Source organism: Carcharhinus amblyrhynchos, chromosome 10, assembly GCF_965287045.1.
Source record: "Carcharhinus amblyrhynchos chromosome 10, sCarAmb.v2.hapA, whole genome shotgun sequence".
NCBI classification, from domain to species: Eukaryota; Metazoa; Chordata; class Chondrichthyes; order Carcharhiniformes; family Carcharhinidae; genus Carcharhinus; species Carcharhinus amblyrhynchos.
The window spans coordinates 59943997-59969880 of NC_137333.1; the positions used below are offsets into that span (position 1 = coordinate 59943997).

Consider the following 25884-nt stretch of genomic DNA (forward strand, 5'->3'; position numbering starts at 1 on the left):
GCTTCTTGGGATCAGTGTTGCGTTACAGAGACTGTTAAAACTGGAATACAACACGCAGTGTTAAAATGCATCATTGAAAAAAATTATAACTTAACTATAGCTGAAGCTTATTCCAAATGCTTCCAAGATTCCAACTTACTTTCTTAACGTGTAAAAGCACTTTTTCATGGAATTAATAGCAGACTTGTACAAGTTGTAAAAGGATTAAAATTTATACATTTTTTTCATTTTCTGCACATTTTCAACATCTTTTAAATATATATGCAAAAATTTCACCCACCTAAAGAATCTCCCACATGTCTGCTGCCTCTCCACTGCAGTTAGACTGAGAACGAAAGTGTCCAAAGAAGTCAATGTAAATATTTACCTACTATTGGGCATCTAAGCAAAATTAGCGTTGTCTCATCGATCTGTAATGCAGCGTAGTCAGTTTGACAGCCAAAAAATAACAATCGGGAGGTTCAAACACAAGGCATTTTTAGGGCTCATGTATAGACTTTGGGAATTTCACGGTCTCCCAGCGCAAATCTCCAGTCTACGCTGCCAGACCGACATAAATCCCAGGGAAGTTAAGGGCCATTGATTTTCACCATTAACTGCACACTTGGCAGTTGAAAGTGTGATTCATCTATTGCATAATTGCCTTGGTTGTGCTGAATTAATGTTTAATGCACATTTTACTTCCCCTGTGCCTAACACGGAAGTCTTTATTTTAACTGTGCAACACACAGACTATTTGAAACTAAAATAGGAGAAGAATCCATTCCATGTCATTTTGTTACATCTGTAGGATGACTGTGCCTTTGGTTGTGTTTATTTTCATCTGTGAATCCATCAGCAATAGCAAGGTTTATACTCTGTCAGTGCAGTACCATCACACTTCAGGTAAGAGATTAAAGCAGGTACCATACATTTTTAAAAAGACTTCAGCGTTATTAGTTTTAACACTTTTTGAAAAAGGCGACACAGGTTTCGTTATGACTGTTTCATAATCCGTGTTTGCAACAGTTCTAAGAATTAAAGGCTTTTGCTATAATCTGTTGAAGTAAAGATTTTGAGCTATGATAATCAAAAATAAAAATCTTATGGGTGCAACTTACCTTAAAATATCTCTAATACACTTAACAAAAGCTGGAGATGTTAGTTTATATAAAACTGTGGAATTAATACAGACATACTAGAGTTTAGAGATCAGACATTTCTTGAAGTTCTGCTTTGAAATGATTTTGTTTTGTGTTTGTGTAAACAGCCTTGATTTCTCCTCTCACTACCTGTCTGTAAACTGAAAGGTGTTTTGAGTTTGACTCCCCTCTTTGCAAATGGTGACATATTTTTCCCCAACCCTTAAATTTGGCATGTTCCAATCGTCTATGAATAATTTGCACAGCAAATGAGATAAAATGAAAAAGGTTGGTTTATTTCACACATGCAGAAAATGCAGTGAGTAGTTTTGCGAAGTCTGCCGCTTTGCACCCATACAACACAGAGGAATAAGGGAAAAAGGAGTTTCAGTGCTAAACCACAATGAGATAGATATATCCAGTGCCCAGAATCAAAAGTCTAATAGGATGTCCCTGCAGTTGGCTGATTATTGCAGGATGATCCGTCTTTCCAGAAGCAATGTTGGGAGACGTGTAGAGTTGGGTTAGTCCTGAAGACACAAGTTCCCTTGCTCTAGCAGTTCTACAGTTTGACCAGAGCTAGAGTTCTTTCTGTTGCCACCTGCTTGATGGTAAACAGCGCAGGCTTCTTGCCTGGAGCTACTGTTTCTCTTTGGAGATCAAACTGGAACTGCCTACAACTTCCAACAGCTTGTTAGAGGAACTCTTGAGAGCTCAAGTCTTGGTCACGTGACATTGGCTTCAGGTTGTTAAATGAACCCCATGGTTGGAAGCCATTTTGTGTTGGAACAGGTAACACTTAGGCCAAAAGCACCAGGTTATAGACTAGGGGGGGATTTTTCCATCCCGCCTGCCAAGGGAATTGTAGTGACTCGGAGTGTGGGGATGCGGAACATGCAAAGGTCTGTTGACTTCGGCCAGATTTTCAGGTGGGAAGAACCTGAATAAACCTCAGCGTCCCAGCACAAAGCAGAGGGCTCAGGTGCCCTCCTTCAAACCCTCATTTAGAGTCATCACTCGTCTACTTGACCATTGGCCCCATTTCTCACCACCCACCCACCGATCATCAGTAATTTTGGCCTTTATAGCAGGGGGGATAGAATATAAAAGCAGGGAGGTCTTGCTGCAACTGTACAGGGTACTGGTGAGGCCGCAGCTGGAGTACTGTGTGCAGTTTTGGTCCCCTTATTTGTGAAAGGATATACTGGCCTTGGAGGGAGTACAGAGAAAATTACCAGAGATGAGGGGGTTAGCTTATGAGGAGAGATTGAATGGACTGGGTCTGTACTCGTTAAGAGTTTAGAAGGATGAGGGGGGATCTTATAGAGACTTACAAGATAATGAAGGGGCTAGATAGGGTAGAGGTAGAGAGATTCTTCCCACTTAGAAAGGATACCAGGACTAGAGGGCACAGCCTCAAAATAAGGGGAGGGCAGTTTAGAACGGAGTTGAGGAGGAACTTCTTCACTCAAAGGGTCGTGAATCTCTGGAATTCTCTGCCCATTTGAAGTAGTGGAGGCTACCTCGCTAAATATATTTAAATCATGGGTAGATAGGTTTCTGATAGACAAGGGAATTAAGGGTTATGGGGAGAAAGCGGGAAATTGGAACTGATTCACTTCAGATCAGCCATGATCTTATTGAATGGTGGGGCAGGCTCAAAGGGCTAGATGGCCTACTCCTGCTCCTATTTCTTATGTTCTTAATTTCCCATCTTTGCCCCCCTCACAGTCTGAACTGGCACCCACAGCAACAAATTCACCACATTCCTGCCCCCCACCCCCCTCACCCACAGTGATCATTGGCAACGTCTCCCTCCACTTCCCATGAGGCTCTCACTGGGTCGACCTTTGGCACAAGTTGGCACTGCCAGATTAAAACTTTAAAGTTTACTTATTAGTATCACCTATAGGCTTACATGAAGCTACTGTGAAAATCCATCAGTCGCCACACTCCGGTGCCTGTTTGGATACACTGGGAAAATTTAGCATTACCAATGCATATAACCAGCACACTTTTTGGATTGTGGGAGGAAACCAGATCACCCGGAGGAAACCCACGCAGACACGGGTAGAATATGCAAACTCTGCACAGATAATAACCTGAGTTGGGAATCAAATCCGGGTACTTGGTGCTGAAGTGGCAATCTCAGCATAGGCATGGTAATTAGCTGGCATTAGCATGGGCATGGTGCCAGTTAGGCCATGCCTGGGAGCATTGCCAGGCCACTTCCTGGCCATGCCCCTGTTCCCCCAGGGATTATACTTACCTTTACAGCCCCGGGGAGATAATTGGTGCCCACTGAACAGCCAGTGAGGGAGGAAGTTCTGGAGAAAGTCCTCGCTAATGACACGTTGATGCGTTAAACTGAGCTTTCTGCTGTCCTGCGGTGTGTTTCACACCATTCTACTGGCAAGGAGCCAGTTAGATCAGAACTCAAAAACTCAGAGCATGAATCACATCCTCCGGATCTTTAGCAGGCGAAGCCATTCCTGCAGATGGAGAGTGCAGATCCAAAATCGTTCCCGTTGCGTTGGCTTGACTGGTATGTTTGTGATTCAAGGAGAGTTATATTTCGGAAAATGTGAGGCGTTAGCCTTTGTTGACTTTCAGACTGCTCAGAAACATCCAGAAGCCAGCATGGGATCAGCTGGAGCCATTTTATCAGCCCAGCAATCGTACATTTCAAAAAATAATGGGAAAAAATAATGTAGTTTGGCTGATAGAGATACGTAGAACCTGGACACTTGGATGAAGCACTTACTCAATAATGAAGGAAAATAGCAACTGAGAGGGATGAGTTTTTTTTTTGTAAAAGCAGACCGTCTTGCAACTTGGCACTTATTAAAAAAAGGGCTGGGGAAAGAATTGGATCCATCTACCATGTATGTCAAAGCTTTACCTTTATCACACTCAAAGATGACAGTTGTTTCCTCCTCATCTGGTGCTTCAGAGAATATTATGGGAAGACAAATATAATCTGTGCACTTCAGTTTAAAGGTTTGACTCAATCTTGTCCAAATGGGCCATATTTAAATGTTAATCAAACCATAATGCTCCAGTTTGTGTTAGTTTGAACTCAGGACAATGTTCATTACATCAGGTCACACCCCTACTCCCAACTTGGCCATCGGCCTGGGACCCCCGCATGCTGCCCCTCCAGCCTCCTTCATGGCCTGATTGCGGCCCCCACAGCAATTCCCGGGCCAGCCCTGACCTCCCCCACCCCCCACAGTCCCCCAACCTGGAGCACCCCGATGCACAGCCTACCACCCCCCACCACCCAGCGATCCCCCTTGCCCCGGCTGACCCCTGTCCCAGGTAAGACCCCTCCAGAGGCAGGCCCCTTCAGCCCGTCCCAATTGTTGCCGTCCCTCCGTCCCAGACCAATCCTTCTACAAATTGGCAGTGGGACACCCACCACCGCCGATCACTCCTAGGCCCTGTCCACAATGGGCCCTGCCCCTTGGTGCTGCCCAATGCCCAGTTGACCGTGCCAAGGTGCCCCCTCGGCATAGGCATTTTGCCTTTTGGGCAGTGCCAGAGAGCACAGGTTGGCACTGCCAGGGTGCCCATGCCCAGGAAGCACCACCTCCTGTTGCCCGGCCCCAATTGCGCCCCCCATTCATTCCAGCAGGGTCTCCCACTCATTCCCCGAACATGTGGAGCTAGCCTGAACCCCGCCGGAATGAAGTACTGCTGGCAGGGTGGGAGATTCAATTGGGACCTGAAAGATCCTGATAATTAATTAATAAAGATATTTGAACTAAATTACTTACCTGTCTTCCCACCAGTTTCCAGCATGGTCTGACTGGTGATTGTTCGCCAGCTCTGGGAGATGCACATGCATTCCTGGCACACGCGCAAATCCCTATTCGAGGCCGGAGATGCACATCTCGTACCCCAACCTGACAGAAAAGTTGTGGGTTGCGATGGGAGAATTGCGGCCGTTGGCTCTATTTTCCCTCCATAGGTGCTACTAAGATTTTCCAGCATTTTCTGTTTTTGTTTCAGATTCCAACATCTCCAGTTGTTTACTTTTATCTTGATGTTTCATGTAGAATTTGGTTTTTATACATAACTGCATTTCAATCACCTTCATATTTAGGTATCTTTGCTGAAAGTCTAGTCTACATGACTAGCCTTGAGAATGCTTCTTAAACTACAGTCTATTTGTTTTGTGCTTGTAACAAATGATTTGTTTCCATCCTTGCCTTTCTCAGCACACCAACACCATACTAAAGGTAGGGGGCCTATAATGGGCTGAATTTTATGGAGGTGAGACGGGGGCCCACCATCGTGGCCAAAGGTGGAAAGTGAGCCTGCTTCAGTGGTACTGGGGTTGCATTTATTCAGTGGCAGCCAAGTAAGTGAATGCAGATCAGACTGTCGCATCAGTTCAGCTGCTAGTGATGGCAATTGTTGGGGCTGCATCTGCAGGATGATTGATGCATCAATGGAAATGCCCCATCAAAGTCAGACAAGGGGAAGCTAGGAGTGCTGGGTCCAGTGAGACTGCCCTCGGTTAGGTGGGCAGGGCTGCATCACTGAGGGCAGCCAGTGCTGTAGCTCCTATTGCTGCTGGGAGTCTCTCCCTGGTCAAAGGAAAAGGGAGGCATCCCCCTGGAATCCGCCAAGATGCTGCCAGAGTTACTTGGCCATCACCCCCTGTTATTTGATTTGATTTATTATTATCACAGATTGGGATATAGTGAAAAGTATTGTTTCTTGCATGCTATACGGACAAAACATACCATTCATAGAGAACATGAGGAGAAGGAAAGGAGAGGGTGCAGAATATAGTGCTGCAGTTACAGATAGGGTGAAAAGAAAGATCAGCTTAATATATAAAATGCTCATTCAAAAGTCTGATGGCAGCAGGGCTGTTCTTAAGTCAGTTGGTACATGATCTCAGACTTTGGTATCTTTTTTCCGATGGAAGAAGGTCGAAGACACTATGTCCAGGGTGTGTGGGTTCTTGATTACGTTGGGTGCTTTTCTGAGGCAGCGGGAAGTGTGGATGGAGTCAATGGATGGGAGACTGGTTTAGTGTAATGGACTGGGCTATATTCACATCCTTTTGTAGTTTCTTGTGATCTTGGACAGAGCAGGAACCATACCAAGCTGTGATGTATCTAGAAAGGATGCTTTCTATAGTGCATCTGTAAAAAAAAAAATTGGTGGGAGTCACAGCAGACATGCTAATTTTCCCTTGCCTTCTGAGAAAGTAGAGGCATTGGTGGGTGTTCTTAAATAAAACTTCAGAATGGAAGAACCAGGACAGTCCAAAGCACTAATAAAATGCTGGAAAAGAAGCAAAAAAGCCCTTAATTGACCACTTGGCTCAATGAGCTCCAGGGAGGAGCATTTCCGCAGTTTGTAAGATGGCATGGCTGTGTGAAGAAGACAGGAATGTCACTGGCTAGTGACATTCCCGCACTGTGTTACCAACCTTCCTATCCTTAAAGGATTGATAAAATCAATAGTTAAAGGTAGCCTTACCAGTACTATATGTATAAAGAAAAATGTATCATTTAATGTCAAATGTTTTTTAAATGCATGAGTAGTTTGGTTGATAATTTTCTTTTGTTTAGACACTTGCTGTTAAATCAAAGCCCATACATCCTCAAGAAATGTAGTTATTACTCAAAGACATTCTATAATATATAACTTGATAGATGACATTTGCAAGGTTCTGTATGATTAAGTTGGAGAGTCTGTTGCTGTGTACATTGGTAGGAATCAATTCAAATTCCTGGATGGTCTTTTCTTATTTTCTTGCATAGATTCTATTTTAAGTATATTTTTGATGAGTAGAAACATATTTTATGAAAGCTCGCAACATGATTCTTTCATCTGGAAATTATTTTGTGGTTTTAAATTCTGAATTTCTCAAACTATGTTCAAAAATTACTGACATTTTCATAGCTTACCTTATATCTTAAAACTTCTTTTCACAGATCATGTTCCCCAAATTTTATATCCGTGCAATAATACGATTGAAGCATTGGTTGGTAAGTGAAGCCAGTAAAATAAAGCAATAAAATCAACTTTTGCATCCATTCTGGTTTTTCCTGATTGCTTCCCAATATAAGGAGCCTTTGAGACCACTAATTCCTCCACATAAATGCTTTGTTTAAATTCATTCTTGGGATATAAGTGCAATTGGTAAGAATGGTACTTACTGCCTATTCCTAGTTGCACCGAGGAGATGATGTTGGGGCCAACTTTGTGAACTGCTGCAATCCTATGCCACAAAACTGTTAGATAGTGAATTCTGGGATTTTGATGCATCAAGGATAAAGGATTGGTAACCTGTTTTCAAGTCAAGGTGGTTTATAGTGATGATGTTCCAATATGCCTATGATCCTGGTGGAGATTGGAAGTTTACTGTGTTTCTGTAGTGCACCTAGTAGATGGTGCACACTGCTGCTAACAAATGTTAGTTGTGGGGAGGGGGGAATGGAGGGGGAGGGCTTTTTGATGTGTTAAATTCTGGGCATATGTTTTGTGTTTTTGTAAATAGAGGCATTAACACATGCAGGTTTCTAGCCTAGACAGGAGGGAAGTTGATAACTGGCAGGGGAAATGTTCATAACTTGGAGAAGCTGAGCTAGCCTCTGAGTTATCTTCCACTGGTGGGGATGGTTATACAGACCACCAAACTGTAATCGTAATGTAGGGAGCTGTGAAGAGGATGCAGGGATGCTTCAGTGTGATTTGGGCAGGTTGAATGTGTGGGCATCTGCATGGCAGATGCAGTATGATGTGGATAAATGTGAGGTTATCCACTTTGGTAGCAATAATAGGAAGACAGATTATATTTGAATGGTAAATTGAGAGAGGTGGACACTCAATGAAATCTTGGAGTCCAGAAATTGGGAAAAATTATAGTGAGAGGAACCGAGGATAGGAATATGGTTGTTTTGCTGCAATTGTATAAGGCATTGTTGAGGCCACACCTGGAATATTGTGTGCAGTTATGGTGTACTTATCTGAGGTAGGATGTCCTTGCTATAGAAGGAGTACAACAAAGGTTTACCAGGCTGATTCCTGGGATGGCAAGTCTGTCATATGAGGAGAGAGTGTCAGTTAGGATTATATTCATTGGAGTTTAGAAGAGTGAGAGGGTATCTCATAGTAAATTGAAACAGGGTTCAATTCGACAGGTACATGGGTAAGATAGTATAGAGAGATATGGGTCAAATGCGGGCAATTGGGTTGAGCTTCAGAGATTTTAAAAAAAGAGCGGCGTGGACATGTTGGGCCGAAGGGCCTGTTTCCATGCTGTAAACCTCTCTGACTCTAGACAGGATAGATTTTAAAAAAATGTTCCCAATGGTGGGGGAGTCCAGAACTAGGGATCATAGTTTGAGGATAAGGGGTAAACCTTTTAGAACTGAGGTGAGGAGAAATTTCTTCACCCAGAGGGTGGTGAATGTGTGGAATTCACTACCACTGAATGTAGTTGAGTCCAAAAAATTGTCTGATTTCAAGAAGAAATTAGATATAGCTTGTGGGGCTAAAGGGATCAAGGGATATTGGGGGAAGGGGGATCAGGATATTGAACTTGATGATCAGCCATGACCAAAATGAATGGTGGAACAGGCCCAAAGGACCGAATGGCCTACCCCTGCTTCTACTTTGTGTTTCTGTGTTTCATCCAGGCAAATGCAGAGTTTTCCATCACACCCCTTTAGGCCTTGTAGATGCTGGACAGATTTTGGGGAATCAGGAGGTGAATTGCTTAGTGTACAATTTCTAACCTCTGACCTCCTCTTGTAGCCACAATTCTATGGGTAGTCCAGTTCAGTTTCTGGTCAGTGGTAATCCTGTGGAAATTGATAGTTGGGATTCAGCAATGGCAAAATGCTGTTGAATGTCATGGGGCAATGGTTAGATTCTCTTTTGTTGGAGATGATCATTGCCTGGCATTTGTGTGGCCTGAATGTTACTCACCACCTAACAGCCCAAGCCTGGATATTGACCAGGTCTTGCTGCATTTGGATATAGACTGCATCAGTATCGAAAGAGTCTTGAATGGTGCTCAATGTTATGTAATCATCAGTGAACATCCCCATTTTGAAGTTATGATAGAGGGAAGGCCATTGATGAAGCAGTAAAGATGGTTGGGCCTCAGACACTACCCTGAGGGACTCACGTAATAATGTCCTGGGATTGAAATGATTGACCTCCAACAGTCACAACCATCTTCCTTTATGTGAGGTATGATCCAACCAGAGGAGGGTTTTCCTCCTGATTCCCATTGACTCCAATTTTGCTATGTCTCTTTGATGCCGCACTGAGTCAAAAGCTGCCTTGATGTTTAGGGCAGTCATTCTCTACTCACCTATGGATTTTATCTCTTTTGTCCATGTTTGAACCAAGGCTGGTGTGAGGTTAGGAGCTGAGTGACCCTGGCGGAACCTGAATTAAGTATCGGTGAAAAGATTATTGCTAAGCAAGTTCATTACTGGTGATTGAGTGTAAACTAATGGGGTGGTAATTAGCTTGGTTAGATTTGTTCTGCTTTGGGGCAAATTTTTCACATTGTGGTAGATGTACTCGAACAGCTTGGCTAGGGGTACGGCAAGTTCTGGAGCACAAGTGTTCAGTACTGCTGCCAAATATAGTACTCGGCTGTTTCTTGATCTAATGTGGAGTGAATCAAATTGGCTGAAGACTGGCATTTTTGATGTTCGGGACCTCTGGAAGGGGCCATGATTGTTGCAAATGCTTCAGCCTTATTTTTTGTACTAGTGTGCTAGACTCTCCCATTTAGTGTGGTGATAGTGTCATTTAACACAGTGGAGTGCATCTTCAATGTGAAATTGGAACTTTGTCTCTACAAGAACTATGTGGTGGCCACTCCCATTGATACTGCCATGGGCAGGTGAATCTGCAACAGACAGATTGTTAGGGATGAGATCAAGTTTTTTTTAAACCCTCTTGTTGGTTCCCTCACTGCCTGTTGCAGACCCAGTCTAGCAGCTATGTTCCTTAGGAATCAGCCAGCTTGATCTGTCGTGGTACTACCAAGCCACCATCTTGGTGATCCCAGAATATGTTTTGCACCCTTTCTACCTAAGTTCTTCCTTCAGATGGTCTTCTATGTGGAATAGTATTGATTCATCAGTTGGAGAGGGTGGGAAAATATACGGTAATCAGCAGAAATTTTTCGTGCCCATGTTTAAACTAATGTCATGAGATTTTGTGGTCTCCAGAGTCAATGTTGAGGATTCCCAGAGCAACTTTCTCCTAACTGTTTGCCACTATGCTGTCACCACTTCTACTATTGGATGGTGATGGTTCTGTCTGGGATATTAGGCTGAGTGGTCAAGCCTAAGTCGACATCAGGTGGTCCATCCACAACCAATCCACAATTTGGGGTGGCACAGTGATTAGCACTGCTACCTCTCAGCTCCAGAGACATGGGCTTAATTCTGGCCTACAGTCACTGTCTGTGCAGAGTTTGCACATTCTCCCTGTGTCTGTGTGGTTTTCCTCCCAGTGCTCCAGTCCAAAAATATGCGGGTTAGGTTGATTGGCCATGCTAAATTGACTGTAGTATTAGGGGGATTAGCAGGGTAAATATGTGGGGCTACGGGAGTGGGGCTGGGTGGGATTGTGGTCAGTGCAGACTCGATGGATCGAATGGCCTCCTTCTGCACTGTAGGGATTCTATGAACTGAGTGGTTTGCAGAGGACATTCAAGAATCAGCCACATCACTGTGTATCTGGAGTCACATTAGTCAGTATTCTCTGACAATCATTTTATGGTCATCATTAGACCTTCAATTCCAGATTTTTGTTGAATTCAAATTCCACCATCTGCCATGATAGTATTATCCTGGGTCTCTGGATTACTGGCCCAGTGACAATACCCCTACCCCATCACCTCCCCTTGTGCTCTTGGGGGAATCAGAGTTTAGGATTGTCAATTATAATCTAATCATCACAACTGTCAGTGGATTATATGAGACACTAAGTTAAAAAGAAAATACCAAAACATCAAACTAATGCATATTGGTTTATTTACAGTTGAACATTATGTCAAATCAATTCAAACTGACAAGCTCTAATTTATTCTTATTTATAAATGAGAAAAAAATCAGTGCATAAAGGACTAAAAACGTCCCTTTTTAGTTTCATAAATTATTGGACTTGGGAGGAAATAGACTTTTGGGCATTTTGCTAATGTAAATTGCATTTTGATATATATTTCTGTCAGACTTAAACTAAATTGCAGCAACTTGAGCTGATGCCATGGAGGTTCAGTTACTTAATATTACAATTTTTGAAGTTAACAATTAAACTGAGTATATGGCAAATCCCACTTCCACAGGCCTCCTCTCCTCCCTGGCTCCAACTGAAAATGCTCCCTGTCCCAGGATGCACATCCTTGGCCCGACTTCCCATGCAGCGTCTTCCTTTGGTCTGACCCACAAATGATCACCCCTTAATGTCGTCATGTTATCTCATTCCTTCACCTCTCCCAATTCTTGGTGTAGCTATGAGTGGAAACAAAAGAGGAATAACATTACACACGGCATATAGAGACAATATCACATAAGGGAGACCAAGGGAAAAATCCACTCATGAAGTCAATTTGTCAGGAGACATTCGGACTTTTGCAGACGACCTCAACTCAATGCAGGGTCCTTCAGCAAGCAATGAATCATGTCTGGCCGAAGGAAAAGGCACACTCATCAGATCAGGGTCAGCATCAGCCCCGCCGACTTCTTCCTCCTTGGCTACAGAAGCCAGAGACTCCTAGGCTCAATGGAGGTCACAGGTATCCCTGGTTCCATAGCTGATATGCAGGAGTCCACAGCGGGATACACCTTTTGGTCCTTTGGGTCAGGGCCTGCTCTCTTCATGAAATGATTCATATGTATTTTCACACCGCGACCTGGTACTTTTGACACTTACAAAACTGGTCCCCTTCTCTTTATGATCCTTGCTGACACTCAGACCGGTCCACCACCACAAATTTCTTGCTGTGACTTGGTCATTGGCCTCAAACGCTCTGTCCCTTTTTGAGTCATGGTGTTCTTTTTGGGAGGCTTGACTCATCTCCACCCTCCCCAGCAAATCTGAAAATACCAAATCCAAGTGGGTTCATAAGCATTGTTCCATTAATAATTAAGCTGGTGTAACTCAGGTGGTAGCATATGACATAGTATTACATGATAACAAAAAACTTGCCAAATATAAAGTCAATGGCCTTTGAGCTTGCTTTTTCATAGAAGCTTTAAATGATTGTATGACTCACTCTACCAAGCCACTCAAGGCTGAATGAACATGACATTTCCTATTTGACTTGACAGATTGGTGGAATTTCTCAGTTGTAAATATTGTACTTTGTCAGACATTAAGACCTCAGGGATGCCATGAATAGCAAAAAAATCTGTCAAAACTTGTTGATGGTGGTAGTGGCTGTGGTAGACTTCATTAGTTGGATATCTAGCCATTTTGAATGTGTATCAGCCTGGATGATGAATGCAAGTCCCATGAATGGTCCTGTGAAGTCTATGCGCAAGTGCGATTACGGCTGGCCCAGCCACTCCCACAGTAGCATATTTGGCAGCAAAGACTAATGCGTTTGATAACTTGAACACTAGCTCACCATTTTTTTAATCTCTTTGATGCCTGGCCACCAAACATAGATTCGGGCTAATGCCCTCATTCTACTTTCACAGGGTGCATATCATGAAACTCCAGATATAAAAGCTGTTGCCCTCGGGTGGCACTATAACATGAGCCCCCCCACAATAAGATGCTATCCTCACATGTTATCTTCATCCTATGCAGTAAGTAGGGTCTGATGTGCTTCAACTTATCATAGTGCCAATCTTGTAGCACCATCCTCTTAACTTTGCAAAGCAATGGATCCCTCTCAGTTCAATGCTTTATATGGGCATTGAAATTGGCAACGTGTCTAGTGGGTCCAATGCCAACACTATTTTTTGCAGCACAAGTGGTGGTGTTACGGTCTGCAGCAGAGGGAGGTGGCTGACTGCATCTGCATTTGATATTTATGTCACTGGCTTTTCCTAGAAGGAGTAGCTTAATGCAGCCAACAGTAAGGCCCATCTGTGTACCCTCACAGATGCAATTGGTAGTACAGATTTGTTCTTTTGAAACAATTCTAACAGAGGCTTGTCATCGGATACAATAGTGAAGTGCCTTCCATATACATAAATATTGACAAAATGTCTCCACTGCATTGAGTCTGTCCTTGTCAATTTGAGAATATTTGTTCTTGGCCTTGAATATGGTTCTTGATATGAATGCAATTCTCTATTTCACCTGATATCTTGTGAGAAAGGACTGCTCCCACTTCATGTGGTGATGTATCACAGGTTCAGCACATTCAGTTGCCTGGCCATCTCTGTGTGTTTTTCTCAGAGTTTAGTCTCAGCCAGCAGCATTTTTTGTATGGTGAGCTGTTAATCCCACAGACCGAACAGTCTCAAGTCTCCCCCAAAGCTGGGCTGAATTTGCTGTGCGTTGCTAAGCGTCGTAGTCTGGCCACGAATCCAGAGACCATCTCCCCTGGAGCCCTCACAGCTGAATGAAACTTATATGCAATATGATGATTGATGGTCAGGGATTAAAATGGTATTTAATAAATCCTACCATTTGATCATGTCCAGAGCATCAGGTCATGTTAGGCTCCTCACTAGGCTGTAAGTTTGAGAGCCACAGACAGAGTAGTATCACCTTTTGTTTTTCCTTTATGGTGATCTCATTAGTTACGAAGAAATAATTTATCCTTTTGATATATTGCCCCCAGCTCTCAACTTCTTCATGATTAAAGGCATCTTAAGAGTGTTTGTATCTGTTTCTTCTTAGCTTTGACAATCACCTTCCCCCACTCAAACTGAGCATTGTAATCTCCCAACTTCTGATATAGTATTTCCTCACTGCCAGTGTATTAGTTGGAGATGACTCAATGTGGCTCCAACAACAAAGGGTTTATCAACTAATATAACTATTGTCAAGATAAGATGAGAAGTCACATGACACCAGATTATAGTCCAACAGGTTTATTTGAAATTGTAAGCTTTCAGAGCGCTGCTACTTTGTCACTTCATCTTTTCAACTGACGAAGGAGCAGTCTCTGAAAGCTTGAGATTTCAAATAAATCTGTTGGACTATAATCTGGTTTCATGTGACACTTCATCATGTTCACCCCAGTCCAACACTGGGGTTCTGACAGAAACACTTGCACAAGTCTACTCTTCTCCTCCCTGGCTCCAACTGAAGATTCTTCACAAAGCAGGATGCGTTCCCTTGCTTCCGATTGGCCCAGCTGCGCTATAGGGTCTGGCCTGATCACATGACCTGCTTAGGATTGCCCCTTAAAGGGGCCACGTTACTACATGATACAAAAATGATACATTTCCTGGAGATAAAGTTGACTGAAATCATTTTGAAATCTGATTGTTTTACTCTATTTAAAATCAAATGCTGTAAAATATGGAAATACCATAACTTTTTTCAGCCAAATAATGCGTTTGTACGGAAAGTTTATTTAGAGGAGTAAGTGTATAACTACTGGGCTAAAATTAAATGTTTTCAAATAATTTTAGGGCAATACAAGTGGAGCTGTTAATTATCTCAATGTTATTCTGTTTCTCTCCAGATTTCTTTGAAATGTGCATATTTTTACAGGTTCAAAACTAGAAATAACTTGCAGAGTATTGACTGAACTTCATCCAACAGTTCAAGTAATGGTGTACTGGCTAGCCAATCACAGTTATATTGAAGACTACAGCAAAAGTGCCAGAGTTACAGAAGTTCTAACGTATGTATTTGTAAACTTAAAAAACAATTTTGTGGAAATTTGTGAAAATTTAAGTTTTTACTGCTGTTTGAGAGTCTTCTGGTCATCATTGTGGGCAGGAAACACGCTGTTTCATTAAAGCCTGCATTGTGACACAAGTTCATTATATCTTTTATTTTGGCAGCCATGAAACTGATAAGAATGTAGATCAATGCCTGTTGTTAATTGTTCATAGGAAAGTAACTACTACATTAGTCTCTATAAGATACCTTGTTAATTGAGTGTGCCTGATGTCATTGGCTTGCCCTTCTTCACAATTTTTGAATCTATCACAACACCAAGAGGCTTATAACTAACAGTCAGTTGGGAGTACAGAACTTGAATATTGCTGAAAAGAGAGACAAATTGCTGAATGTTTTCATCTTGCGCTCATCATGACAAATGCAAGAATGCCAAATTTCAAATAATCATTGCAATTTACATTGGAGGAGAAAAGGGTGCAAACTAGATGAAGAAATCCAGCACATCAAAGCTGTCCTGTGGGAAAGTGTCTATCTTGGTCAGATCATTGCTCACTTTATTATGCAAATTCAGCAATGGACCAAAAACCACCACTTTCAGACCTGAAAATTGTCTTTGAAGAAAAGACTATGCAAGCCATTTCTTCCTGCCAATATGTAATGGTAATAGTCCTAGTTTTCTGCAATAGAATGCTACCACCTGCCCAAAACAACATTTTGCGTATTACAGATGTAAGCTGTATGTTCCAATGATATGGCTGCTCAAATCAACTAATATGTTTTTTTGGCTACTGTCATAGGACTGTATTTGACCAGTCCACAAAATTTGCATAGATCCAAAGCATAAAGTCTGCTGTTAGATGTGACTTGCAACTGGCAAGCATTTTCTGAACAATCCTTAATGTGCTAACAGCCATACTAATGACCAATTGCAGATAATCAGTTAAGCTCATAACCTAGAAGCAACATACATTGATATGCAGGGATCAGTTCTCTGGAATATGTTCAAGTCTTTCCCCCAAAACTGGGGAGCCCATAGTTTCCCCTTTTTTTTCTATATGGCAACACCTCAGTCAATCAGAGTTGACTTACCAACCAACCTCTCTGAAGCATAAATTGTGTTCATTTGAAATTTGGCTAACTTGCCTTTGTCCTGATGAGTGCAAGATGATAAACATCAGCAAATGTCTCTCTCTTCAACAATATTCAGACTTAAAACCATATTCTCACTTATGCAGTATCTGACTTATCCTGAAAATCCAGTGTTCCATGTAGATCATCATTGGTTGTAAATAGATAAGTAGCTGCAGCTGAAGTTCTACATCTAACATAACTGTTGTTATCTGAGATCTGATGTGTCCATGCAGTGGTCAGGCATACAATGCCAGTGCACTCCCAAATTCTACTGTGAGTCATGCTGCTTACCAAGCTGCTCGTGAGGAGCTCACTGTAGCTGCTGCTCACCTAACAAGCATTAAACCCACACTTGTTCAGTGATTCTCTAGTGACTGCTCTTTTACGAGAAAGTAAGATTTTTGTAGCCCAACGTGGCTTCAAAGTGACACCACTTACTATGTAAGTTCAGAACTAAATCAGTCCTCTGAATTAAGTTATACAATAAGCTGGATCAAGCAAGTTCATAACATCCAGAGTTCAACTGATAAAACTGAGCAAACTGTATGATTCATGAACAAATGGATAGACATATCAATGAAAGCTAGGTTCATTTTTAGTTGTGTTCAAACAGAGTAAGAATAGTCTTAAATGCCTATGTGTCTTTTGGAATGTGGGCATTGTTGGAAATCCAACATTTGTTGCCCATGGACCGAAATTCCAAAGATGTGCGGGTTAGGTCAAATGGCACTGCTAAATTGACTGTTAGTGTCAGGGGAATTATCAGCATAAGTAATAATGTGGTATTATGGAGATAGGGCCTGGGTGGGATTGTTGTCGGTGTAGGCTCTATGGGCTGAATGGCCTCCTCCTGCAGTATAGGGATTCTATGATTCCATGAATATCTTGCCTAGCCATTTCAGAGGGCAATTTAAGAATCAAATGCAATGGTTTCGAAATGGCGTCATATAAAGGCCAATTGTTGCAGAAGCCCATCTGGTCCACTAATGTCCTTGAAAGAAGAAAATCTGCCATCCTTACTTAGTCTGGCCTACGTGTGACTCCAGAACTACAGCAATGTGGTTGAATCTTAATGGCTCACTGAAATGCCTAGCAAGACACTCAGTTTAAAGGTTACAATGAATGGGCAACAAATGCTGGCCTTGCCAAGGCATCCACATTTCATGAAAGAATAAAAAAAAGTGGTGATCTCTAAATGTGTGCTGTACAAACATGTGTTCAATCTCTGGAAGCTGGTAACTGCGATTTGATCCTATGGAGAACTCTGTTGGGAAGGCAAAAATTCCACAAACAGCTTTCTCAATACTTTTGTTTGGAGACGGATGTTTATTAATGTCACATACTCAAAACATTGCTCAGGATCATGATTCTTGATAAATTGTTGCGGGTAACCCTGTTGTGATCTTGATGTAATTGTGCAACAGCTTAATTAGGTCAGTGAATAATGTCATTTTCTCATTATATAGACAAGTGAAATTTCTAAAAGTTGTTGGAAAAATAACTATTCAAAATGATTACCCAGCTAAATCCTCAAAGTGTGAATACACGAGTGTGATGTTTTAAAGTTTTGAATGTTTTGTGCTGAAAACCGCAATATGCATTTTAATTCTTTCTCATTCATGTCCCTTTGAATTACAAGTGAAAGAAGAGACAAGAAAGGAGCTTATATTGAAGTTGACCTGAGCTTTTCAGAAGTTAAAATGAAGGATTTCGAAATAAATTTTCTGTGTGTTGTCTTAAGTGAAGAAATTGATCAAGAAAGATTTGTTTTCATCAAGCCAGCTGGTAAGTTCATCCTAATTTAGGATAAAATGAATAGTAATGTCAGTCATTCTGTGATTTATTTTACAGCCAGTAGAAAATAAGAGGTCTGATTCTATAAAGTTTCTGTAATTAATCACATTCCAACTGAACATAAATAAAAGGCAATTTATTAATTTAGCTAAAAGGCAGTGCTCTGCAACAATTGAGGATTTGATGGCTGAATACAAATTCTCATCTGAATACCATAACTCTCAGTTTTAACTATTCTTTGCTGAATGAGTATAAAGTTGTGGATTTCTGTTTGTGAGATGGAACGCGTGAACTGGGGAGTACAGTTTGGTATTGATGAATAAATGTCCTCTCAAGTGAGCATCAAAGATGACTGAAGGAGGTTGTAGAAAGTTTGTAGAGTTACCTCTTAATGACCACTGTTGTTAGGTTTCTTTTGCACAGTGATCCAACACAAGTCTTGGACTCCAGTGTTGGCTTCTGAGACTTCATCGTGCTTGAGACTATTTTTCTACAATTGACAGAAGAACATAAGAAATAGGAGCAGGAGTAGGCCATCTAGCCCTTCGAGCCTGCCCCGCCATTCAATAAGATCATGGCTGATCTGTCGTGGCTCAGTTCCACATTCCCACCCTCTCCCCATAACCAGTAATCCCCTCGCTTATCAAAAACCCATCAACCTGCGTCTTAAAAATATTTAGCGAGGCAGCCTCCACCACCTCAATGGGCAGAGAATTCCAGAGATTCACCACCCTTTGAAGAAGTTCCTCCTCAACTCCGTTCTAAACCACCCCCCCTTTATCTTGAGGCTGTGCCCCCTAGTCCTACTGTCCTTTCTGAGCGGGAAGAGTCTCTCCACCTCTATCCTATCCATCCCATTCATCATCTTATATGTCTCAATGAGATCTCCCCTCATTCTTCTAAACTCTAACGAGTACAAGCCTAGTTTATTCAGCCTCTCCTCATAGCTCAACCCCCTCAACTCCGGTATCAGCCTAGTAAACCTCCTCTGCACTCCCTCCAAGGCCAAAATATCCTTGCGTAAGTACGGCGACCAAAACTGCACACAGTACTCCAGCTGCAGTCTCACCAATGCCCTATACAGCCGCAGCAAGACCTCCCTACTTTTATATTCAACCCCCCTCGCTATGAAGGCCAGCATCCCATTCGCCTTCCTGACCACCTGCTGCACCTGCAGGCTGGATTTTTGCAACTCATGCACAGGGACCCCGAGGTCCCTCTGTTAAAAGTTATTCAGAAATGAAAGTTGCTGGCAGTAAAATCTTCAGTCCCTGACGAATATAGCCACTTGAAATCATAAGATCTTATTAAAAAGCTAACTACGTTATAGAATACTTCAATAATGTAACTGTTATTTGAAAAATGTCAGTGGATCCTGATGCGGTGGTGGCCCCAGTGAAAAGTTGGACAGTTTCCCTGATCTACAAGCAATATACTTGTTTGTTATAAAGCTCAAGTGTGTGTTTGTTTTCAGTCTCTTCCAACATCTCCCCCAAATCCAATTTAATCCACAGCTTTGGGAATAAAAAATTGGAGATGGTGCCTTTAACCTCTTAAGGGGTCTTCATGTTTCGTTTTTCGTATCTGCTTATAGAAATCAACTGAAGTCCATTAATGATATAGTGTTCTGATGAAGGATCATCCAGACTCGAAACAATTGCCGGAATTTTACTGCCTCGCCCACCCGAGGCTCGTGAGATCCCGCCTGAGGCCAAAGGAGAAAGTCGTTCTATGAGGCTTGCTTGCAATGATAAAATTCCAGCTATTGACTATTCTTTCTTCACAGATGCTGTCACACCTGCTGATTTTTTTTTTTGTCCAGCATTTTCTGTTTCTGTTCCATTAATATTTGTTCCTTAATCAAATCATTTTGCAATATGTGCTGGATTATTTGCTCTGAATTCACTCTGGTTATGTTGTGGGCTGAAACTGGCAGAAAACTGAAACCGCTACTCATGAATTTAAGTTTCTGGTCATGTGAGAAAAAGTCTGCATGGATTACGAATATGCGCAAATCTGTATTACAGATTATCCCACCATCAATATGATAGTATATACTGTGATAGAAGGCATTTTTTAAAAATACTTTAGAAGCATCTGAACAAGCAGCATGCCCTCACACACACATGCATTTCTGAGTGATTTCAAACCACTGTATTCATTATTAGGTAGGATCACGTCACTAACAGGGAAATTGCATTCAAACAGGGCATGAGTACTGTGCTACCTCTGCACTAAGCTGATCCTTGGTACAATATTATTTTTTGAAATAACTCAGTACAGGGAGGGGCTGCACAACTAGAATTGAAATCAACTTTCAAAACAATATGATGCCTTTGAAAATTTTAAGCTGAAGCTTTTGTCATTGCAAGCAGTATCTTATAATAAATGAAGTATTACTTTAGCAAGAGGTGGATATGTTTTATAAATCTCCCTGTTAATAGCATCAGCAATACTATACACAGAAACAGCTTGAAAACTACCAACCATCTGAGTACTGAAACTTCCCCAGATCCACTAAGGTTTTTCCAGCAAATGTAAGTTTACTTTTTTCCATAAGAGTGTGGTTTAAAAACGTTTTACTTGTGGTTTTTCAATAAGTACAGTCAGTCTGAGCAGCAATGAAATTATGTCAGTGCCTTGTACTTGTATGAATCATGTTACTTTGCTGCCTTGCCCCAGCACATTTTGTCAGTAATTGGGGCAGGATTGGCCTCAATTCAAATGTGCAAAATGACTTCCTGAAGTGTTTCTGCAACTTAAAGGGGAAAGAGAGCATAAAACTTGTCTCCGACAAGTAAAGATATTTTTCAAGCCTTCTATTGAGCAAAAGCATTATAGGGACGTATGTTACATTTTTGCAATACAATATTATATTAAGTATAACTGATTTCATAACTGATATTGGTTTATCTTATCTTAATAACATCTTTTTTTTATTCTTTACAGTTTCAAATGTTGCATCAGATTTTGTGGTTATTCTTATTGTACTGCTCAGCATTATTCTGGTGAGCGTTTGCATATACAAGTTTGTGAAGTCCAAGCATCCACTGAGTTACGCAATCCTAAAGTAAACAAAAAAAACAGGTAAACATTGATCCTTTCATCCTACCTAACTCACCAGTAATATTGCATTACTGTTCTAAAATAAACCAAAAAATGCAATATGTAAACAGTTATCCAATACATATTTTAATTAAATATTTAGTTTCATATTTCTCGCATCTACACTTTAAATTGATATTAAATCATATTTCAGGATTAACAGAAACCAATAGTTCCAAGCTTAAGGTTTTAATTCTCAGTTCTTGAAAATTGTATTCATGAATATCTACAAGTTATGGATGAAGAAATGTTTTCCTTTTTCATTTTTATTTTCAACTCCTTTACCACCAAAAACCATCTTGTGATGTTGTATGGACAGAAACCAGAAACATGATATCTGCTGCTGATGTTCTGGAACCACAGGCTGGATGAATGGAAATGCTGAACTTCCATTCTTTCCCTTCCAGCTTTGCAATGAAGCCTTTTGCCTCCACTTGGTGGTTCATATTATGCGTGCAATACTGTCTATCTGGAGAACGAATCCTGGGCACGAATAACTGTCCTACCTCTGCACTATGATCATCGGTACAATATTATTTTTGTCAAGTTTATGTTGGATTAATGGTTTGACTAGTCTCAATTCCAATCTGTAATTTAATGGTGGTCATTGTGGCCCCAACAGCAGGTTGAAAAGCTGGGGGGTCAAACCTACTGAGGGTGCTTCCCAGAGCTCTGACACAATTCAATGCTCATTGGGCAAATATCTGCTTGACACTGAATCTTCAGTCCCAGCAGTGTCACTGAGAGCATAGATCCCTAGCCAGGTCCTGTCATCATGGAAAAGGCTGCAGAAACCAGACAGGGTGGTGGGATATTGTCACTTATGGCCTGGGCATATTTAACCAGGGTTTGCCCTCTTTGGCCACAGAACGTCCAATCAGGAGGCACCCCAGAAACCACAGGAGGCCACCAGATTTTACTGTGCAACCTCCCACCTTGCATACTCCCTGCCCCACCCCAGTAGAATAGTAGGAATAGTGGGACAAGGCCCTTAATTGGCCACTGAAGGACCTCAGTGGCCTTTAGGAGAGGGAGAAGGGTGTACTCTACCTTGCCCACCTCCAACTGAATCTCAGGGAGTCAGGAAGGTAGCAGGCATTCAACTCCCCCAGCACCCATGTCCATTTTCCTCCCAATTCTACTTCCCCTTCCCTACCTCCCAGCTCCTATAAGTTCATAATTGAATTCTCTCTTACATGTATTGTTCAGGATAGTGATGTAAAATTGATATGCTATTACATTCAAAGCCTTTGAGCTTACAAAAACATTACCAAATTCTTCACAAGCATCCTATATTTGTGATGATCAATGATTGTAAAATCCAGCTGCAAGTTATATATGAATCACTTGAGTACGAATCAATGAGTTGTTAAAACAAAATATTGTTGTGTAGCTGATGAAGTTGGATTTCTATATCTAAAATGTTTAAGATCGTTCAACTGCTGACACTTCTCCAAACTTGTCTTATTCTTTCAAAGGTATTCTACTCTTGTATCCCATGATCTTCTTCGTTGTTCACACTCCGTATTATTCTGTTGCTGAGAGAGTTAATAGATAATCTTCATCCAGACCTTTAAGGATTGAATAGGTTTTGCAAGACTGTTACAGGCTGATTTGGTCATGAATCTCCCACATCTCCCAGTGATAAATAGAAATAGTTTCACAGAATTTTAGAATATTACAGCATCAGAACAGGACATTTGGCCTGTCAAGTCCTACCAGTCTTATCAACATGAACCAGTAATCCCACTTTGCATCTTGTTTCTGTACCTTGGGTCCCAGGTTCAATTCCGGCCTTGGGTCACTGTCTGTGTGGAGTTTGCACATTGTCCCTGTGTCTGCATGGGTTTCCTCTGGGTGCTCCTCCCAGAATCCAAAGATGCATGGGTTAGGTTGATTGGCCATGCTAAATTGACCCTAATGCCTGGGATATTAGCAGGGTAAGTGCAGGGGGTTACGTGAGTGTAGGTCCAGAGAGGGATCATGGTCAGTACAGACTTGATGGGCCGAATGGTCCTCTTCTGTACTGTAGGGATTCTATGATTTCTCCCCACTCCAGTGAAACTCTTCATCTTTTAGATGCAATTTCAGCCACCAGTTGAAAAAATCTAGCACTATTTATCTTGTCTATCGAATCGCCATTCGACCCTCTCAGCTAATTTTTCATTGAAAAATTATTCAAATCTCTGTTCAGAATCTTCCATATAACAAAATTCACAATATGGACCACAACCATCCTTCTGTGGTAACTTTTCTAAACTCTGTCTAATTTTTGCTTTGCAAAATATATAAAACAAAGATCTCATAGTCAACAATTTAAAAATCTACAATGATGTATTGAACTCTGAATACAACAACGAAAATGTGTCTTGAGGAACTTTAATCTCGGCTCTAACTTGTATACAATTGCAGTAAAATCACACTCTGATTGACAGCTTAAAGTTAAATCTGAATAGCTAAAGACTTGACAAATATTAAAGAGTGTAATTAGCAGGTACTTGTTCTAAATGTATCAAATTGATGTAGTTTGTACTTTAAGTGATACAATATCTCATCAATGCACTCTTATGGTATAACACTGCAATAGTTCAATACTTCCCTTAGACACACATTATCTTTATTCCACACTCTGAGGACTTACAACTCAGCATAAATCTACCCTTTATTAAGTGAGTCTTTCCATTTAGTTTCAAATCCTTTATTATGATCTGAGAAAATCCTACATCTTTACTCTACCCTATTGAGAGTTATGGGTGTGAAACTATTGAGTGGCACGCTGCCATACACATGGAAGGTGCATTTTGATATAATAGGATTGAGGCTAGCTCCGTATAGCTTTTTGAATAAATGAGGGAAAATTCTGTATATGATCAGCAAGAAGGCAATGGAAGTAATATTTGACTTCCTCAAATGGGTAAAATAGATTACCTCCCTGAAATCAATGGAATAAAAGTCAGATATCTTTCTACAACAAACTGGGGATCTGCTTTTGACAGGTTACTATCCAGGCAATGAAGTTGAAAGTTACCCTCAATGTTTCTGCTTTGTTTTGTTATAATTACTAAAGCTCAATATAAACACAGTTTGCATCTCCATAAATTCTGCCTGACCTGCTGAGTATTTCCATCATTTTCTGTTTTCATTTCAATTTTCAGCATGCACAGTATTTTACTTGGGTTTAATTTGCTGTCATTTCTCTTCCAGGGATACCAACCTTGAAGAAGTTCTGTGCTCCCATCTGACAGGAATTCCATTTGTCATTTTTACCTTTTTCATCTTTATTGCTTTGTGGTTCCTTGCTAATATTTAATCATGTATCTTTCAAAATTCACTCCCACAGCCACATCTCTTTCCTTAGTAATTGTCTCTGAAAATGCTAAGCTGTACATTGATAATTAAGGACATTGTTTAAAAAAAAATCCATCTCTCCGGACCTAGCAAAAGAGCTCAGGGTTTTTAAAATAGGCATTGCTCTGGTGTTTCTTCTCAAAAGATTTTTGGGAACTCAATATCTCCCACCATGTGAGAAAAACTGAACACCATTCTCAAGTTCATCAGAGGACCAAACTAAAGTCTTGGACAGGGATACAACTGGAATCGGAAACAAAAATAGAAAATGCTGGAAAATCTCAGCAGGTTTGACAGCATCTGTGGAGAGAGAATAGAGCTAATGTTTTGAGTCTCTGATGAAAGGTCACCCTAGCTATCCATGCTGTAATGTCATTTCATCCTAGCTATACATCGTTTAGGGCGGCACGGTAGCACAGTGGTTAGCACTGCTGCTTCATGGCTCTAGGGACCTGGGTTTGATTCCCAGCTCGGGTCACTGTCTGTGTGGAGTTTGCACATTCTCCTCGTGTCTGTATGGGTTTCCTCTGGGTGCTCCAGTTGCTTCCCACAGTCCAAAGATATGCGGGTTAGGTTGATTGGCCATGCTAAAATTGCCTCTTAGTGTCCTGAGATGTGTAGGTTAGAGGGATTAGTGGGTAAAATATGTAGGGATATGGGGGTAGGGCCTGGGTGGGATTGTTGTCGGTGCAGATTCAATGGGCCGAAAGGCCCCTTTCTGTACTATAAGGTTTCTATGATTCTATTTCTATCCTGATATTTGCTTTTACTATACCCATTTGATGTTTACCATGGACATTTAGAGATTTAATATCTTTTAAAACTCAGGTCCCTTGCCCTCTCAACAGATGTTAATTTAAATGCTGAGCACAATAAACTCGACCGGATCAGCTGTCATAAAAGATCTTTACATCAGCACAAATCTTAATGCTATCCACTAATCTGCAGGTAATATCAATGCCTTGGATGAGAACAGTAATGTACGTTGTGAAGAGTAATATTCTAAAACCAAGTCCTGCAGGATTGCACAAATAATTAGTCTCCATGTGGCGCTATTGCCATCAGTAACATTCTTCTGTCTGTGAGGAAGCAACCAACTCCTTTTCCAACTCAGAATCTGTCCACCAAAACCACAGAATCCTACTGTGTATTACTAACCCACTGCGAGGCACCTTATCAATTTTTCTTAACAGACCAGATCTATCATATCTACTGTGCAATCTTCATCTACAAACTGCTAACTTCCTCAAAGAATTCCACCAAGTCATTGAGCCATGGCCTTATCAGAAGCCATTTTCAATGTTTCCCACTGTAATCTCTGTCACAGTAGATATATGGAGCATCCCTGACCAATGTTTCTAGCAGCTTTCCTCCAGCTGGTGTCTGGCCAATGCACCAATGATTTCCTGATTCTTGCCTTCCAATTAAATGCTGCTAAAACATCAGCCATTCTCCAGTCAGCCCCAAAACTTGCAGGTAAAGGCTCACTAATGTAGCAATCATTTTGTTAAGCAATCCTGGTAAATACCACCTGGGTCAACAATGCAATTTGTTTTCTGTTTAAGACCTA

The 25884-nt window shown here is 41.3% G+C and overlaps 1 protein-coding gene across 1 annotated transcript; it reads left to right on the top strand.

Moving 5' to 3' along the window:
* Positions 1 to 792: 792 nt before the first annotated feature.
* LOC145349380 (uncharacterized) lies at positions 793 to 20938 on the top strand. Its single transcript, XM_080197898.1, has 5 exons — positions 793 to 885; positions 7082 to 7135; positions 14802 to 14934; positions 17707 to 17852; positions 20811 to 20938. Exons 3-5 carry the CDS (start codon positions 14861 to 14863, stop codon positions 20933 to 20935), a joined length of 345 nt encoding a protein of 114 aa, XP_080054024.1. The 5' UTR covers positions 793 to 885; positions 7082 to 7135; positions 14802 to 14860; the 3' UTR covers positions 20936 to 20938.
* Positions 20939 to 25884: the final 4946 nt, after the last annotated feature.

Bases quoted from the DNA above. Each gene is read 5' to 3' on its own strand.
- LOC145349380 (XM_080197898.1), top strand. From the start codon at position 14,861: ATGGTGTACTGGCTAGCCAATCACAGTTATATTGAAGACTACAGCAAA. The intron at 14,935-17,706 runs GTATGTATTTGT...TTGAATTACAAG, and splicing joins AGAGTTACAGAAGTTCTAAC to TGAAAGAAGAGACAAGAAAG. The intron at 17,853-20,810 runs GTAAGTTCATCC...TATTCTTTACAG, and splicing joins TGTTTTCATCAAGCCAGCTG to TTTCAAATGTTGCATCAGAT.